This window comes from Micropterus dolomieu, linkage group LG22 (assembly GCF_021292245.1).
Source record: "Micropterus dolomieu isolate WLL.071019.BEF.003 ecotype Adirondacks linkage group LG22, ASM2129224v1, whole genome shotgun sequence".
Lineage (NCBI taxonomy): Eukaryota > Metazoa > Chordata > Actinopteri > Centrarchiformes > Centrarchidae > Micropterus > Micropterus dolomieu.
The window spans coordinates 10880737-10899034 of NC_060171.1; the positions used below are offsets into that span (position 1 = coordinate 10880737).

The window sequence follows — 18298 nt, forward strand, 5'->3', positions numbered from 1 at the left end:
AAGGAGAAAGAGAGAAAAAGAAAAAGAAAGAAATAGACAAGGCAGAGAGGGGCAGAGGAAAATGCACAGAAAGAGAGTGTATAGGAAGAGCAGTGAAGGAAAGGGAAATAAAATCTTTTAAACAGAGAAGAAACAGTAGAGGAATCTTGAAAGACAGAGAAAGGGAGGAGAGAGAGGAGAAAGTCACATGCTGGAACAGAAAAGAGCGGAAGCAGCCTTCATTCTCCCCAATACATGTGGGTTCAATGCCACACAAAGATTTTTTTGTTGTTGTTCTATTAGACAAAGGTTTACTCCCATGAGAAAGGCGGCGGTGACATCATCTCAACTGACTGAGTCTTTGTCCGGCAGAGACAAAGGCCTCAAGTCATCCTAGTGGAGTCAGGACTTGGTCTGCTGTGTGTGTGTGTGTGTGTGTGTGTGTGTGTGTGTGTGTGTGTGTGTGTGTGTGTGTGTGTGTGTGTGTGTGTGTGTGTGTGTGTGTGCTGAGTGCTGTGTATCCTTCCACGTATGCGTTTGTTTGTGGGAACTTAACTTGCCCTTTTATGCTGTATGACCCAAGTGCAACATAGCTAATATTGTTGTGAAAGGTGAACTGCACAAGGAGACAATACAGTGTGGGCCAGACTTCCGCCCTGCAGTATCACAGTCTGAGGGCTTTTTCGGATAACGTCCTTTTGTAGATGCTCCACACCTCAAGTTCAAAGGATTCTTTCAAATGTCTATTGAAGAAGAAAATGTTTCCTTCATATATGAAAGATACCACATATGTGTATTGTCATTTCAGAATGAGATATCTACAACCAGAAAATTAGCAAATCAATTGTCATATGACCTAGGTTTAGACTGAATGCTGTTATTTTTCTGGGTGGGGTTTCACCTTTATTAGTTAGATGTTAGATCAAAGTAAAGAGACAATAAACAGCAGAAGAGAAATAGAAAGACAAAGATGGCGGAGGTGAAAAAATGTCCCTGGCTGAATTCAAAGCCAGGATGTCACAAGGTATGCGCCTTAGCCCACTGCATCAAATTATTTTAGGGATATAGAGCAGTTTCGAAAGGAAAGACTTGTCCTGTTCTTTGGACAAAAGTAAGTAAATCAATTGCTACTGACAACTGTACAAAAGATGTGCCACACAATAAATAAGTTTCACAATGAGTTGAACTAGATAATTACCGATATGTTCAGTTTCCTGGCGTAAGGGCCGGAGTTGTCCGATTCCACTGTAGTTACAGCCTCTGGAGTGAGAACATACATTTTCCATGTAGCAGCACAGCCGCATGGTTTCTCTGCTGCATAGCACCTCCAAAGTGTCTGAACAGGTTCAAGTATAGAACTAGTGTTAGTCATGCACTGATCCACATAGCTTACAGTAATTTTCCTACACTCCCACAATACAAATGTAAAACCAACCATAGGACTATGCCAATATTAACCTGCTGATGGATTTTGGTTTGACATTTGTATATTTCTGTTGCTACTGCTATCTCTTAAGTGTCAGACAAACTGCACTTTTCAAACAATGTATTCTGTAATATATCTATATATTTACTGTTTATATTTGTTTTACCTTTGTCTTAATTGTCAGTCACATGTAAAGCATTTTGAATTGCACTAAGAACTATGACATGTGCTATACAAGTTCAAGTTGATTGATTGATAATGTCAAACAATAGTTTATTCTTTATATAGACAATTCTATTCTATTCATTGTATTATCAAACAAATTTTTCTTTCAAAGAACCATTGAAAGGTTATGTGCAGTATTTTCTCAGTGTCCTGCAGACATTTAGGTGTGTGTCACAGGTGTCTAAACTGTCTGTGGTTGCATCTCAGTTTGTTCAAGGTAATTGTAATCCTTGTAATGGTTGCCACAACATAGCTACTTGTTCGTCTACCATTTCACTCTTGGCAAGTGGAATACAGCTCACCTTTCCCATGGCTCAGTAGGAATTTGCAGGCTACAAATACTGTTACTTTTTCTCTCTGTTCAGTTTCTAATGTTTGCTGAAGCTTACACTGGCAAGATCTAGAAAGTTTGCACTTTTCAAAAAATAAGGATCAGATTGAAAAGACTTTTGACTTTATGTTCATAGTATAGGTATAGAAGACATGTGTCTACTTTAAACCACTGACCGACAGTGTTTGACCTGGATTTTAATGGATATTTGTGGATTACTACACTAAATTTTATAAAGCTAAGATGCGTCCATTAGATGCTAAAATTGACCTGGATGAGGCAGGCTGCAGCGGGGATCTGTCTGTTGAAGTGCTTCTGTCTCTGCTTCTGCTGGACCTTCAGGGCAAACCCTGACCCCAGGATACCCTAATCGGAAAGAATGTGTTTTTACTATATATATGTTCATACTGCAAGAAAATATATTACATTAAAGTTGTAACATATATTGAAGGAATGTAGATGCAGAATCTAACAGAAAAAAAAAATTTATTGTACAGGAACACTAAGAATCAACTACTAAAGGATAAAGACAAATACAGTCGTATCATAGACAGGAAGGCGTAAACTAAAACTACCATAACTTACATAACATAATTGTAATAAGGTTGGGACTAAATTAAACAAAATAAATTCAATAAATCTAAAATGAAGTCTTTCTGTACTAATTGTGAAGTTCATAGGATTCAGATTAAAATTATATTTACAGCAGGCAGAGCAAAGAATGAGATGGCGAAGACACTGAAGCAGGAGGCGATGGCCTTGCCTATCCACGTTTGAGGAATTTTGTCTCCATAGCCGATTGTGGTGACGGTCACCTAGAGACAGGATGGATAAAGTTCCTCTTACATCTATCAAGATTATTATGAGCAGATTGTAGACATATGGGTAACAGCTCTTTGAAAGAAAAATCCTCCAAAGTACACAGCCTTTCACTGATGCAAATGAGGTCAGAACATTTAGGGCTGATGTGATTTCAGCTTAACAAAAGCCACATCATTGCAGGTTGAGGCGGGAAAGTAGAGGGTGATTAAAAAAGGCTGATTGTAAACAAAAGTGTGCATGAGAGACAGTTCTGAAAGAATAATTGCCAAGGTGAGCCAAGTATTCAACAGATATCCCTTCCTTTATCCCAGACAAAACCTCACTGATACAAATGTACATCATCTTCCCTTACATGTTTAACATCACAATTTTACATTAGATATAACTTCTCATGTTTAACACTGCTGATCTGATGAAAATGTCAGTCAAGGTAGAGCTCTCAAAGCTTTACCAGAGCAGTCTATAACAGGAATTAGACAATAAAGAAAAAGTTCATCAGCCATTCTGGCCTTGCTGTCAGCAATGGTCGGGGCATTTGAAGCTCTTGCTCCTCAAAGGGAATAAGATTCCCAACCACTAATCCTCAGTGAGTGCAGGAATTTGCAGGGGTGAGGGGGGAAAACAAATACCTCTTGCATTTGCATGTACACCCACTCTGAAAGCCAAGCCAATTCTGACACATTCAGAACACACTTGGCTTACTATGGGTGTCTATGGGGTATCGCTGCGTCAGCCGTCGCTGAGCACTAACACAAAGCGGCTGATGTAAGGTGAGATACTTAAAAGGGCTTTGGGAGTAAAAAAAGAAGGATCAGGGGCGGGGAGGGAGGGTGGGTATATGTTGGGGGTGGGTAGAGTGGAGGGGGATTTAATCCCTCATCCACAAATCCGATGACTAAACAATGTCCTCCTGACCATCAGAGTGGAATGGGCTGCTCAAAAACACTCCTCTCATTCAAATTGTAGGGTGTGGGGCAAAATCCTCCTCCTGTCTACACAAAGGTCACAGACCTAGTCTTTCAATATGTGTAAGTGTGTGTTTGTATGCCAATATGCATGGTTATATGAATGCTGATCTGCACGCATATTTACTGTATGTCTGATTACACCGAATTCATATTTAACGTAAACACTGTAACTACAAAATGTTTGTAGTAACTAAAGTAAAAAGTTTGGCAGTACTAGCTCTCATTTTCTATTTCACGCTGTGTCCTGGTTTAAGTTAGACAAAGGCTGTTAAAATCAAATAGCCATTACCTAACTATCAGCAACTGGCAAAAGAAGAAGAGAAGCAGGAATGGTAAGGGAGGGGGGAGAGCAAGAGAGGGAGTGAGAAAGAGAGAAAGAAGGGGATATGAATCATGGCATTGGCTTGTCCTCCAGCTGTGCCTTGCACCTGCATATCCGAACGTGGAAATCATGCCAAAAGAAGGAAAACACACTGGGAGAGCTTAGCATTCTCCAATCAGCACAATCTCATTTAAATAAGCGCACACACACACAAGCACTCACAAACTTGACCAAACCTATTGTAAAAGCATATCATGGATCTCAAGTTTACAGTCTCAGAAAAACATGATTCTTTTCTCATAATTGTATAACTTTCCACAGAGTAGTGAGGAGCACTGTGACCTCTCTAACCCTTGTTACATAAAGGTAGTAATCCCACAATTAAAGTTTTAATTAAGGGAACTGACACTTTATATTGGTGCTCTAAAAGTTCTTTCAGCCAAAGAGCCCTGAGGTGAATGGTTTATTACCGTCTCTTTGTGGCACGCTGATCCCCTGCACAAGGCTGCCATAGGTTTCTCATTACTCTGCACTTTCAATTCAAATGTTTAATTAACTACTCTGGAAACCTGAGCCTCCGTGCTGAGGGAAAATACGCAAAACCAGCTCTCCGCACGGAAAACATCTACACACCTGCCTATGTGTTAAGTGTTGCCGTTACACATGCATGCTACACGAAGAACCAATGAGAATAATAAAAACACAAGGAGGTTAATAATTGGTCTAACCAGGGTGGCCAATCAAGTCCAATTTTTTAGTAAAGACTTGAGATTTGAGAGTGCCTTGTGCAGATGCTTTGTTACAGCTCTTTAGAGAGAAGATCCCTTTCTTCATGTACATGTGATGTTGCCTTTCAGGTATGTAAGCTTTGCTGGGAAACTCAAGTAGCATTTAAGGATCCAAGTAATATATGCATTGCACAAAAAAAAAATTTAGAAAATGTAGTCATCCAAATAGGCAGAGACGAGCACAAATACATCAGTGAAGGACCTGTTTTGTCTATACAATGTTTCTATTTTCTAGTTTAGCTGCCTTACCACCCCCCACCATAGGGCATCGGCATAGCTGGAGAAGCCTGTCTTGCCCTCCTCATCCACAGCATCCTTCTCTGCCAAGTAGACAAAGTAGGAGGAAAAGATCAGGCCCAGGAAGCCGATGTACAGGGTGGTGATCAGCTCCTGAAAAAACACAATATGCCCTATGAAAGATTAAGCATGTATGATGAATATACCTTGACCATTTGTACCATTAGAGAAAAAATATTACTATTTTGCATTCTGACAAAGCTCTAATGGAAAACAACGACAGATATATACGCTGATCATGTCACACTCTGCCTGTCTGCCATGCTGTGTTTTGCACTTTTGTGTTTAGTTAGCGTTATTTTGGTCTGTTTTGGTTTTGGGGGTTTGTCTTGTCTGTCGTCTAGTGTTCAGTAACCCTTGTCATGTCTGTTACCCCAGTGATCCCTCTGCATGTCTGTCTCTGTTTTCCCCTGCTCTCTCTCTCCCTGCCTGTGCCTCGTTAGCCTCATGTCTTTCACCTGTGTTGCTCCCGCCCTGCTCGTTAGTCCCTGTGTATATATACCTGGTGTTTCTGTCTTGTCTTTGTTGGGCCATTGTTTATTGTCACCTAGTGTTGCAGTGTGTTCTCCTGTTGTCAGCCTCACTTGTGTTTCCCTGCTTGTTTTGGTTTTCTGTTGGACAACCTTTGTTTTGGACTTAGTCTTTCAGCCACTCAGTCTGTAAGTGTGCTCGCTTTTTGTTGCCCTTAAATAAATCACTGAACTGCACCTGCTAGCCTTTGTGTCCTGCATTTGGGTCCTCCAACCTGCTCAACCCTGCTTCACCACACAAATCCGTGACAGATCATGCCTCGCTGCAAGTTTTTTCTTTCTATAGGTGACTGCCAAAACTAAATTGTGTACACCACTGAGAACAGTCTTGTGTCAGCATGGTCACCCACCATGTTCTGCATTGTGGGAAGGCTATTACAGGGTGGTTATTATAGCTGACTAATATACAGTGGTCTACAATGACTCAGACTTGAGGCATTGAACAGGACACTGGATGCACATCCAATCCACCCAAAACCAAACCTGTGAGGTTAGGTGGAAAGTGACAGTCTGCTACACGTGACCAGTTGTAGATGTTAATGTTTAATACTTCTATGATTATGTCATGGCAGGGAGAGACACCTATAGAGCCATGTTAGTGGTTATAATGTATAACCATCAGTCTAATATGCAATACTGTCTATTTGACTGTATTAACAGATAAAATACAGCAACTATTGAAGACAAGATTTGAATACCTTAATTAATGAGCAAATGTAAATATTTTTAAATGCCCAATTGTGAAACCACATTGAAATCAAATGCTATTTTGAGCACACATTCTAACATGCTTAGTCTTATTCCTTTCCACCAACTCATTGACACAGCTAAAGGCAATATTTCCACTAAACGGAGCACATCATTTGATAAAGTGGTCATCTGACAACAGGGAGATGGCCACAAATCAAATTAGGCTCGTCGTGAATTCATCTTACACTTATTTTCTTGATCTTTGCACGCAATCCTCACTGATCACTCCTGCACTTTTTATGCCTCAAAGAGACTGTGAATGTCAGGTTTGACTATAACCAAAGAACACAGTCTACTTCAGGGATTAAGAAAAGAACATTATGTCCTTTGTGTATCAGCCTGAGAAAATACTAAAACAAGTGTACCAGAATACAAGGAAAAAAGAGAAGGAAACCTTGACGATCTCTCTTCTTCTCCTTATAAAGCCAGCTGCTGAGGCTTATTTGTGCACGTGCACATGCATTTCTGACTATGTATATTATATAAGGAGAAGTGTGGTCTGGGCAGTCACCCTATAGAAGAAACTGCAGCTTAGTGATGTCATGGGAGGGTGAATGGCTTTTTATCTGTCTGATATGTGATAAAAAATAATTCTAAAAAACAAGCAAAGAGTTTTGCATTAGCAGCATTAGCCAGCATTTAATAGCCTGAATACTTTCAACCTACCTGTCGATGTATAAAAACTACAGATCCCAGGAGCCTCCATGTTCCTCCCTGTCGATCCACATGGAGCATGCGCAGGATCTGAAGGAAACGGATGCCCCTGCAAAACACAAAACCACCTCACCCATCTCAATATCTTCTCATCCCTCTCCATCTATGAGTAAATAATAAAATGCAGAACAAAATAGTCACTCAACCTGATAGCAGATGTGGCAAACACTTGGCCATTGGACCCTACTCCAAGCACAATGATTGAGGCAATGACCACTATCAAATCTGTGACAGAGATAAAGACATAGAAACAAGAAAATCAAATCAGGATTGCAATCACTTCAGTTTCAATGAAACCTTGTACTAAAGTAAAGCCTTACATTGCCTGAATGTTCTAATTTGTTGATCTACAAGAACAATTCATGACATCTGTTGTATTAAATGGGAGCAAAGGAAAATGCCAGGTGCACCTATAATTGATATGGGCTTCCTGATAAAGCGGAGGCGTCCTTTGATGCCTGCATATTTGCTGCGACAGCCTGCCGACCACAGGCGGACCACATACTCTGTGCCAAAGAACAGCACCAGCACAATCTCCTGCGGAGCACAATGCAAACACAGAGCAAGGGTTACATTAATCCACTGGTACAGAGACAATAATTGTTAAACACCTACAGGATGAGAGGATGTGGAAGTAGATAAGGTATTATTTCTAAAAGCATTGATAACACTGCGCCATGCGTAATGACTAATCTAAAAGCATTAAAGCCATTATAATCAATCACCAAGATTTACAATACAATATGAGTGGGTAATGACAGGTGCGTGAGACAGATAAAGAGAGACACTGAGGTGGTCTAGTACCAAGATTAGCCAACCACCCAGGAGGAAAGATGGAGGTTGATAACATGGCTGATGACAGCTCATATTGAGACAGGGTCAATGGCTAAGTGATTGAAACCACGGGATGAAATGCCATCACACTGCTGCCTTACAAATAAGAAGTCTAAGTAACAAACTTTGGTATTGAGATCTTGTTATAATTGTAAACCTTCCTGTAGCACTTGAAGAAGACCGTTAACTATACTTAATCTGAGAAAATGAAAAAAAACAAAGGCTTAACTTGGAGTTTATATTTATATGCACCTGCATACCTGTTGAGGTTTGTGCCTTTAAGTTGTGTTCCAACCTGGGCCATTGTGCATTTGTTTTTCTATTATGTGCATGCACATATGCCTCTGTAAATTAATTAAGCCTGTCTGACGGAGATCGTTTTCCTGGCCACCGTGTATGCATAATATTTTGCCTCCACATTGTCTGTTCGAACCTAAGGCCATGTGGGTGGCCATCTCAATGATTGCTTGAACTGGCTGCTCCCTGACCACCCCTTGTATGAAACTTAATACCATGAGCCCTGCTGCAATAACACAGCACCACGAAGCCCCAAAACAATGACCTGTCAATCAAACCAGACACCATTCTGGCTAGCAAAAGTTTCACTAGATTCAGTACAAAGTAAAAACTCACTCATGTACATTTAGTGATGCTTTTGCAACAGTATCATAGTGATGGGGCAGACCGATGGACAGATCCTTTATCCTACATTTTCAGTTTGCTCATTTTCATTTATTAACCGTGTTTACAGCTTTAGAAGCCGTCTGGTCTAGGATTCCTATAGCCCTTATTCATCTCCATGAATTGTTCATTTTCTGTCACTGAGTTAAAGACAAAGAGAGAGGTGGAAGGAGGAAGATAAAGAGGCAAAATTGAAGCCAGAGACAGGCAGAAATGGTTCAGTAAATCTCTATAACATAGCCTGATAATCAGGCCGAATTACCATTGGTTTCACTTCATTCATTCAGATTTGAATCACTGAACAAATTGGAGATCTGGGCAGGCATTCAGAGGTCTGGAAGCTAACTACAACATTAATTTCATTTGAACTTGACCAGTCAGCCATAACCTTATTGTTTGTGTAGGAAAGTCTAGACTATATTTCAAGTCCCTATTGCTGTGTCTATATAACCTATATATAACCTCTGGTGTTAACCAAGCAGCAACATCCGGGGCTGAAAAACAGACACTCTAGGGAAAAATGAAGCAGACACAGAAGCGCTAAAAACTGCAGTTCATCAAATGGCCACTTGAGGCTGGCTAAACATGTTTACAGCCTGGTACAAAAAATGGTTTTGGTCTCTTTAGCTAATTTCCCTGTTCATAATAACAGTATGGAGGGGTGAACTCAACCATATAAATTATAGTAAGGCTTAAAGTTATGATTAATTAAAGACGTGTCCGCTTTGAGTGATAGTTGGGTGCCCTCCCAGGTGGCTAGCCGCTAGTTCAGCAACCAGGCTTCATTCGGCCTGCATCACCACCTTAGAAAGTGTCAGGCACTGCCAAGTTGGCGATGGCCTGGCACCACCGGGACCCGCCTAAAATGAGCTTCACAGTAGCTCTTCAGAAAACTATTGTTGACATCATGGACACTATGTCTATGTTTTATACAATCTATGGTGTTAATTCATAACTGGGGATTAATAATGTTTATTGTGAATATGTTTTCGAGAAAATATAACAAAATAATAAGCATTCACTGAAGCTGACAAACAGCCAGACTAAAACATCAGCACGAACACAAAAAGCCCACAAATCCCAATTCACTGGCCTTAGTAATTATGACATCTGGGTAACATTTGAAAGTCAAAGGTACAAATGAATTTCGGAAATTTGAAGGGATTAGTCATTATAAATCCATAAAATGGGTCACCCAGATGTTGATGTGTTTTTGTATGTGTATCAGAATCTGGCAACTACATGTTTACTGAAAACAGCCGCCTGTTTGCGCAGCGCTAATCTCGTCAAGCCAGATGAGGATGAAGCTCATTGAAAGAGCTGCTTGGGAATTACGGTATGAGATGAAAATGTGATTAGATTGCTTCATCTGTGTGTCCCACTACAAGAGAGGTGCGATTATGCACACACACACAGTCACTCATGGATGGTACAAAAAAAAATGTTGGATTCCAGATAATATTGTCAATTATAAAACAGTTGGTTCTGACCAATTAATTTGATTGGACAAGTGGCATTCCTTAAGAGCTGATATAGAGTATACTAGGGGTGTGTCAATAAGTCTATACAGCAACATATCGTTATACAGTTTTCCATGATATTGTATCGATATTCTCGCCCATCATATCGATACATACAATAAAAAAATAGCACTTTGACGGATAGCTCAACGCTAATATATAATGGGAATCTCCATTAACGTGCTAACGGACATTAGCATCCTGATAATATAATCTTAACATAAACTTGCTTCACAAGCTTAACATCCTGAGTGACGAATACTTTAAGTACATATGTTTCCTGAGCTCTGTGTGAAATAAAAAAGAACTACTAACTTCACTGTCTTGATCTGCTAGTTCTGCACTCCACACAGATTAGCTACCTCAACCCCAAAGGGTCAAAACCCAAAATTCCCTGTGGCCTAAAAATACAGCTATCACTAGTTGAAGAAAGGGCAGTACAATGCTGTGTCACTGAAAGTTGTCAATATAATGTGATGTACACATTAGACTTAGGAGGTACACAGCAATTTCTATTTTCAGCAAAAAAATTTCATAGTTGCTCTGTAGTTTTAATTTACAGAATGAAAAACGTGTGATGCAGACTTCTGCTGTTTTCTAACAGTTTGGATTTGCAGCAAATAAAGAACTTTTTCACAGGCATTTTGTGTTCATAGTTAGATATCGTGATGTATCGTTGTAAGATTGTCTAGCGATATATGGATTACCACAAAATTGCTGTATCGTGCTACTATCATTATCGTGAGCCGTGTATTGTATTGTATTGTGAGGTACCCTGCGATTCCCACCCCTAGTGTATACTGTAACCGCACTGGGACATTTACTTTTAAAATGTTTTCCACATTTCCACAACATTTAAGTAAAATTATGAATGGTTGTCAGAAGAGAATTATCTTCAGCACTTGGCCTGTGGCCTCGTACCTACGACAGAATAGCCAAAAAAAACTGCCATGCTGAGCACACCTTCTCATGACATACACAAAATCACTATGACATCTCACTTACAACAACAAGCCAGGAAGACAACTGGCAGTTGATTTGAATCAGCAAATTAATTTATTTTTTGTGTCACAACCTGGCTCAACAGTAAGTGACAAAAGAGGGAAACCACATAGTCTGTAAATAATACCAGATGTTTTAATAAGTGAATTAAGCAAATAAATACAATTGTAGGTGTCCGCTAAATCAGTATGTATGCAGTGTATGTGTGAGTGGAGTGTATGGATGTAAAAGAAAGAAACAGAACAGAATCAGTCGGTAGGCCAGGGGAAGAGAGAGTCAAATCATCAAGCAGGATCCTTTATAGCCACCTGAGCCATGCCTGCTCAGGTATGTTGCAACTTACACCAGGTTTCAGCTCCACCCAGCAACTACCTGGATTAAAGGGACAGAACACAGCAAGATACAAAGAACAAGAGAGGGCCCAAACCTAGGGCCATTTCAGTTGTCATTTTCAGCAAAGAAAAATTCTGATTCACAAAAGAGGTTGTAATAACTGGTACAAACAAACAGTATACTTGGCGCAGGAGTGTTTTCATCATCGACTACGTCCAATGTACGTATGTACGCCTTTCTCTGGTACTTCTTCGACCATGTTGAGTCTCTGCAGCAGCTCTATAAAGCAAACTGATGTACGTAATGGATCAAATATTGGTGACCATGACGAAGTGCTTCAGGGAGAAGTTCCTTAACACCACCTGCATCACTGACTGCACTGAGACCAACCTGCAATAACCACACAATCATGACTCCAGAGGCGAGTCATCCAGCCATTATTATTACAGCAATACTAATACGTATTTAGTTGCTATTGGCACATGTGGGTTTGTTATGTTGTTTGTATATTTCTAATGCTTATGGAGGCAGATGTAGCGAGAGTCTGGCTTCCTTGAGTAGCTTTGTCCTGCCAATGAAGTGATAGCAGACAGAGGATTTACCATCAGAGATCTGCTGTTCCAAACCACTACAATTATAATGCACAAAAATCTTAAATTTTAAACTCAACAGTTATTGTGTTTGGCACCTTGATGTTTTTAATTTTGTAATGACTTTTCAAGTACTGAATGATCAAAGGTATTAGAGAGACTATTACCTTAGATCCAAAAAACGTGCTATTTAACTTGTGTCCAACTAAAAAACTAAAACATTTTTCTTCCAGTTTTCATTTCAATTGCTAATGTTGTTGTATTTACTAATATCTTGAAGTAGTGTATGTGGTTATAACCAAATGTAATAACTAAGACAAGCTTATTTTATGTACATAAACTGGCAAGAAGATGCTGTATTTCAATCATGGAATTTATTAAACTCATGGAATTTGTTTATATTGATAATGTTTACACTTATTTCCTTTTAAAATGGAACAGTAGATAGTTGCTCATATGGGTTGTATTTAAGCCATGAAAGTTATATGTACAATTACATAATATATATAAAGCAATAAAAATAAAAAGTAATCTCAGATGGAGCCCAGACAAGCAGCTTGCATCTCTCTGGTCTTGTACAAAACATACTTGCACTTGCACTTGCACTTGAAGGTAGTAATTACGATATCTGTTCAGTAGCAGCTGTGAAACCTTGTCCACCAGCTTCGCATCTGTGAGCTTGCTGGAAAACAGTTCAGTCAGAGGTGTACAGTTCTTGCTCAAAACAGGACATTTCTTCTCCAGCAGCTCTGTGGCATTCAACATGCCATCTGGGCTTGCAGAAAGCCATGGTTTGGTGACACTAACTACTGTGCCTCTCTTCTAAAATGTATCTGTGTGCAGGCCATCTCCTCATTCTCCTGGCCATGCAATGTTCCCATGAAACCTAGGAAAAAGGTGCTCTCTAACAAAGTTATCTGAATTACTAGATGCACGCACAGGGACCTTTTTTGCTGCGCTAGCCGTTACTCTCAATTTCCATGCATCAAAACACCAGTGGGAGGCACTCTGTTTAGGCAGAGTGACCATCAGCCTTGCTTGCTAGGTGGGACATCAGCCTTCATAAAAATACTAGGTCATCAATATTGTTCATTAACACCATGCCAACTTTCCCCATTGTGGAGTTATTGATACACCTCTGTGCTTGTGTAGTTGCACATAATAGACCCACCACCCCAAGAGACAACTCATGTGTTACATGAGGCCACTTCTTTATGTCATCCTCCCACTCATTAATACTTTTTTCTGATTTTTGGAAGTGCTCCTACAACATAGTTTGATAAGTTAGTTAAGCTATCATTATCATCATTAGTTAACAATCATTAGTTAGCTCAGTGAAGTGATGAAACCATGGATTATATAAAAGAGCACAATGTAACTTCTTTGTCAGCTAGTGTGTATACTAGTACTGCTTATAGTAAAATCCTCAAAGCAATCCTTCAACCGTTGGGAGTGTGCTTAGCTTGCTGCATAGCTGAGAACCTACGTGCACAGTGAGGGCAGAAGAGTATTTGTGTAATATGCATTACACTTTTACAATATGGAAGCACTGAACAAGACCTGGGCAGAAGAGAAGATGAAGAAGAGATCCATGCGACACATGTGTGTGACTGTGTGAGTATGCATGCTTCGGTGCCTCCTGCCTAGCCTGGCTAGCTTTACTTTGGGAGCTGCCCTGAAGGCCAAATATCCTCAAGGACTAATGTCCCCTCTGCCTTCCAAAACAAGCAGCCCGTGATTCAGGGATGTCAGCTAACCCTGAACGTTCTAAGTATAGCTACCACCACCAGTATATGCCACCATGGCATATACAGAGCTCCACCCCCTCAAACATACACTGGCAGAAGTGCGCGTACACACACACACACACACACACACACAGGATTATCTTATCAAAAATGTAATATTGAACCATAACCATGTATTATAAATACACATGCATGCACACACAAAACCAGGTGTTCAAATGAACAAGGTTGGACAATTCAGGATAAAGTAATTTGTGTGGAGGAATTAAATTTTTTTTTCAACTGTATGTCTTCATGTGGCTGATTACTGCTGGTCTCTTGAGCAACAGAAAAAAGATAGAAGGAGAGAGGGAAAGAGAGAGACAAAGAGAGTTAGAGATAATGACAGAGTATTTGGCTCTTCCTGGGTAAAAATAAATGAATAACCATGATAGTAGGTCTTCAAAGGGCACTGGCCAAAAGTTTACAGAACACAGTGTCCATTCTGTCCTCTGTTTGCCCCCGGGACTCAGGAGGTGGTACATGTGTGTGTTTTTGTGAGCGTGTGTGTCTGTGTAAACTGTGTGCGAGTATGCAGTAGCACCGTGTGTATTTATATTCACAGTGTGCTAGCGAGAGACAGATGATGCAAGCTCTTTGTAGAGTTTCCAAACAGGAGCCATAATTTTCTCAACCTGTTCTAAGCCCTGGATTTATTGCATCACTTAGCAGCCTTAATAGCCTAATAAGCCACAAAAAAAGTCAATTTACAGCAAGTATCAGCAAGTACAGTCTTTGTGGAGCCAAATGATTTTGCATAACTAGTGTTATCGCAATAGGTTAAAAACAGTGGCTCCACTCCCATACTAATAATGTGCAGTATGTACACATTACTTACCGTAAAAAAAAAATTGAATGAATGCAATACACACTGGCAGGTTTTGTGTCTTGGCATTTGCAATAACTGAAAGTGATAAGTCTTTCTGAGCTTTGTCATCTCTTTGGGCTAAGGTGTAAGATGGCGGGTAGAATCCCTCCCAGCCAAGATCTTCTGTCTCCATCATGTGGATAGAGGATGGTACTGCAGTGAATCAATTATAGCTGCAGATTACCCACCAGTCACTCTTTAGCTCCATCTCTCTAAGAAAATATATACTAATTTTATTAATAAGTAGAAAAAAAGGCTTGTTACACAAGAAAAGTGAAGTCCTAATTGTCAAAGAAGCATCACTAAATCTATTTTCTCAAGATAGTCATGGTTCAAAGTTAATTTTTTTTTACTTGCCCAGCAAGGGGGTCAGAATCTACTTCCCCTAAGTAAATGTTTACTTGCCCCAAAAAAAATGTTTGCTCTTTCTCCCCAGAGATGGACTGTGAGTGATATTATTATTCTAAACACTGTCTTTACCTGCTTCCATTTTCTCTGTAGTAGAGATGGGTATCACTGATTTTATGATGATTGATTTGATCAATTCTACTACTCTTATCAATTCTCCTTATTGGTTCAGTTCTTTCTCCATTCTCTCATTGGTTCTTTTTCATTACTAAATAATTGCTTTTAAAATATATATATTATTTAAAAAAAGAATACATTCAGAACAGGATTAGAAATGAGTACTTTAAATATAACTAAATGTTGTTTCTAGAGCAGCAACAGTAAAGTTTACAACAACACAGCCACTATATACACTCTAATACTCTAGTAATATCTCACCTGAAACAAATGTCAAATGTCAGTAAAATAAATCATATAGCTGACATCAAAATACTGAGAGAAGTTTAAAAAGAATCATGTCCTTTGTCCTCCTCCATCTGCAGCATCCAGGTACTGGTAAGTTTACAAGAATTTGCCAACTTTTAAGGTAGGTGGCAAACTGAGCTAAACAGTTACATACAGACAGCTTTCATTTCAGCTTGTTTGTAACAATTCATTATTAGCTGAGCTAGCAAGCCACGCTTGCTTAAAGTTTTTTTCAATTGCTAAGATGCAATGGTCAAAACTGAAGCCACTTTTTCAAAACTCTTCACACAGTCTGCATTACCAACATGCATCTTGGCCAAACAGTTAATCTCACCTCCAAAAGTCGCTCAAACCCCCCAAAACACTTCATACAAGTCTCAAAATCAACTCATTCAACCAAAACACTGGCAACAATTCTCACTCAGAAAGCATACGATCTCACTCATAACACACTGACCTACAAAACACTAATAAAAGGAAGCATTACGTAAATATAATGAACTTTTATCCTCGATATGTGACTGATTTTGTCATGTAAATCAGTATTTCATATAGAATACAGTTGTCCAAATGCTCTGACACGTTTATGCAAATTATTATGTACAATGTCTGCTGTTTCCTACATTATCAATTGCTTATGTCATGTTGATCACAGTGTATTATACTGGTATATAAAATAGACTCTGCATCACAATGACATGCTCTGTCAACAAATTACAGTGCATACAGTAAAAGCATAACTGTAAATCCTGTCCAAACCCTTGCAATGTATAACTCTATACTGTTGAAATTGATGCCATATAGAAAAAGTGCAGCTTTGTGCATTTTCAATCATTGTCATCCAAACCTTTCCATTGTTTACAAATATAAATAGTTTTGCAAATGTTAAGGATGATTCTAGAAATGTACCAAAGCGACTGAGATAAACTATAAGAATAACATATTTTCACTTATTGACTGTACTATAGTATATGTAACAAGAATGAATCAGAAATGCCGAAATTTACTTCAATATCCTTTTGTTCTATATCACTGCATTCAGTAATCGTGAAAAAAAAGTACCTGAAATTTCAGTTCTGCAATCCAGTTTTTCCTCAGTTGTTTATACAGTAAAACTGATACCTTAGACACTCTGACCAAAACCTGTAATTGGTGCACCAACCATTTGAACCAATTCTGCTAAATACAAGCATATTTCCTGCTTTACACTCAGCTTGCAGTTTTACAGTAAAACTACATTCAAAACACTACACAGTCTGTGAAGGTTCTCAGTCATCCACGTCATAGTTATCCAGCGAAGGTTGAGGTCAAGGTCAACTGGACTTGGTTGAAGAAAAACTAGAAGACGTTTCGTCCCTCATCCAAGAGACTTCTTCAGTTCTGACTGAGTGGTAGGGAAACTCAGCTATTTAACCTCTGTGGGATCGTTAGCTAGAATCGTAGATACCGCTTGTCAGGCCAAGAGGAAATGCTTGTTCAGTTTCCTGGGAAGTGAATAAAGGACAGCACTGCAAGTGGTGGCATAGACCCTCTCCTCTGTTCAGCGACGGCTTCTCAACCCGGGTGTAAATGGCTTCCATTACACCTCTTTCAAAGCATCCATATTCTCTGTCTAAAATATGCACCTGGTGATCCTCAGAGTGTCCTTTACCCTTCAGATGTAAGTAAACTGCTGAGGCTTGACCTGAGGAGTTAGCCCTTCTGTGTTGAGCCATGTGTTTGTGTAGTGGTTGTTTAGTTTCCCCAATGTACAGGTCTGTGCATTCCTCACTGCATTGGATCGCATACACTAGATTGCTATTCTTGTGTTTGGGTGTGCGGTCTTTGGGGTGTACCAGTATCTGTCTTAGCGTGTTCTTGGGTTTAAAAAACACAGGGATGTTGTGTTTGTTGAAAATCCTCCTGTGTTTCTCTGATCCTCTAGACACATATGTAATCACAATATTGTTGCGTTTGACCCTCTTCCCCTGTAGTGTTGGTCTTCTTCCTGGATTTTGTGGCTGTTTTCACAAAGGTCCATTTAGGGTATTCAGAGGCTATAAGTGCCCCCTTCAGGTATTGAGGGTAGTCAGTCAGAACTGAATAAGTCTCTTGGATGAGGGACGAAACATCTTCTAGTTTTTCTTCAACCAAGTCCAGTTGCCCTTGATCTCAACCTTCGCTGGAAAACACTACATAGACATAAACATAAAATGTTCATATTACGTTCTGCTATTCTATATATTTCAGTCTGATTACTGCAAAAATGCAAGACATGCTTGCAATCATTCTGTTTTGAATGTGTTTTTAACAGTTTTGGACACTTTGGACATAGCATTTGAAAAATTTGCTGCAGATATATAGTGTTTTGCAGGTGGAGACGTAGTAATGAGAAAAGAGTTCATGGATTTTGGAGAAAGTGGTCATTGAATGCATTTTTTGTGAAAGCAATGAAAAATTATCCACAGTTGGGTCCACATACACTTCTGTTTCACTTCTGTGAAGAGTTTTGATAATGTGACTTCAGTTTTGACCAAAGCAGGTAAGCAATCAAAAAAAACTGTAAAACCTAGAAGGTGAGAGATTTAGACACAGCAGATAAAAAATATCGCTTTCTGCATTTAGGCCTGTTGAACAGGTGTATTGATAAAGTACCTTGTTTTTACTCGTGCATTTTTTACTATGCATTTCATAGTTGTCATCAAGTAATCTCCACTGTGGTGTTTCTGACCTGTTGTC

The 18298-nt window shown here is 39.4% G+C and overlaps 1 protein-coding gene across 7 annotated transcripts in view; it reads right to left on the minus strand.

Annotated features, from left to right (window-relative positions):
- The window catches only part of kcnq1.2 (potassium voltage-gated channel, KQT-like subfamily, member 1.2), a 219752-nt gene that overhangs the window by 175154 nt on the left and 26300 nt on the right, over positions 1-18298 (minus strand). For all 7 annotated transcript variants that reach the window (XM_046037202.1, XM_046037201.1, XM_046037200.1 and 4 more), the window contains exons 4-10: positions 7563-7689; positions 7299-7377; positions 7105-7201; positions 5111-5251; positions 2666-2776; positions 2232-2327; positions 1178-1315 (exon numbers count right to left, since the gene is read on the minus strand). In XM_046037202.1, the coding sequence (XP_045893158.1) occupies positions 1178-1315; positions 2232-2327; positions 2666-2776; positions 5111-5251; positions 7105-7201; positions 7299-7377; positions 7563-7689 (789 nt within the window). The remainder of the gene's footprint in view (positions 1-1177; positions 1316-2231; positions 2328-2665; positions 2777-5110; positions 5252-7104; positions 7202-7298; positions 7378-7562; positions 7690-18298) is intronic.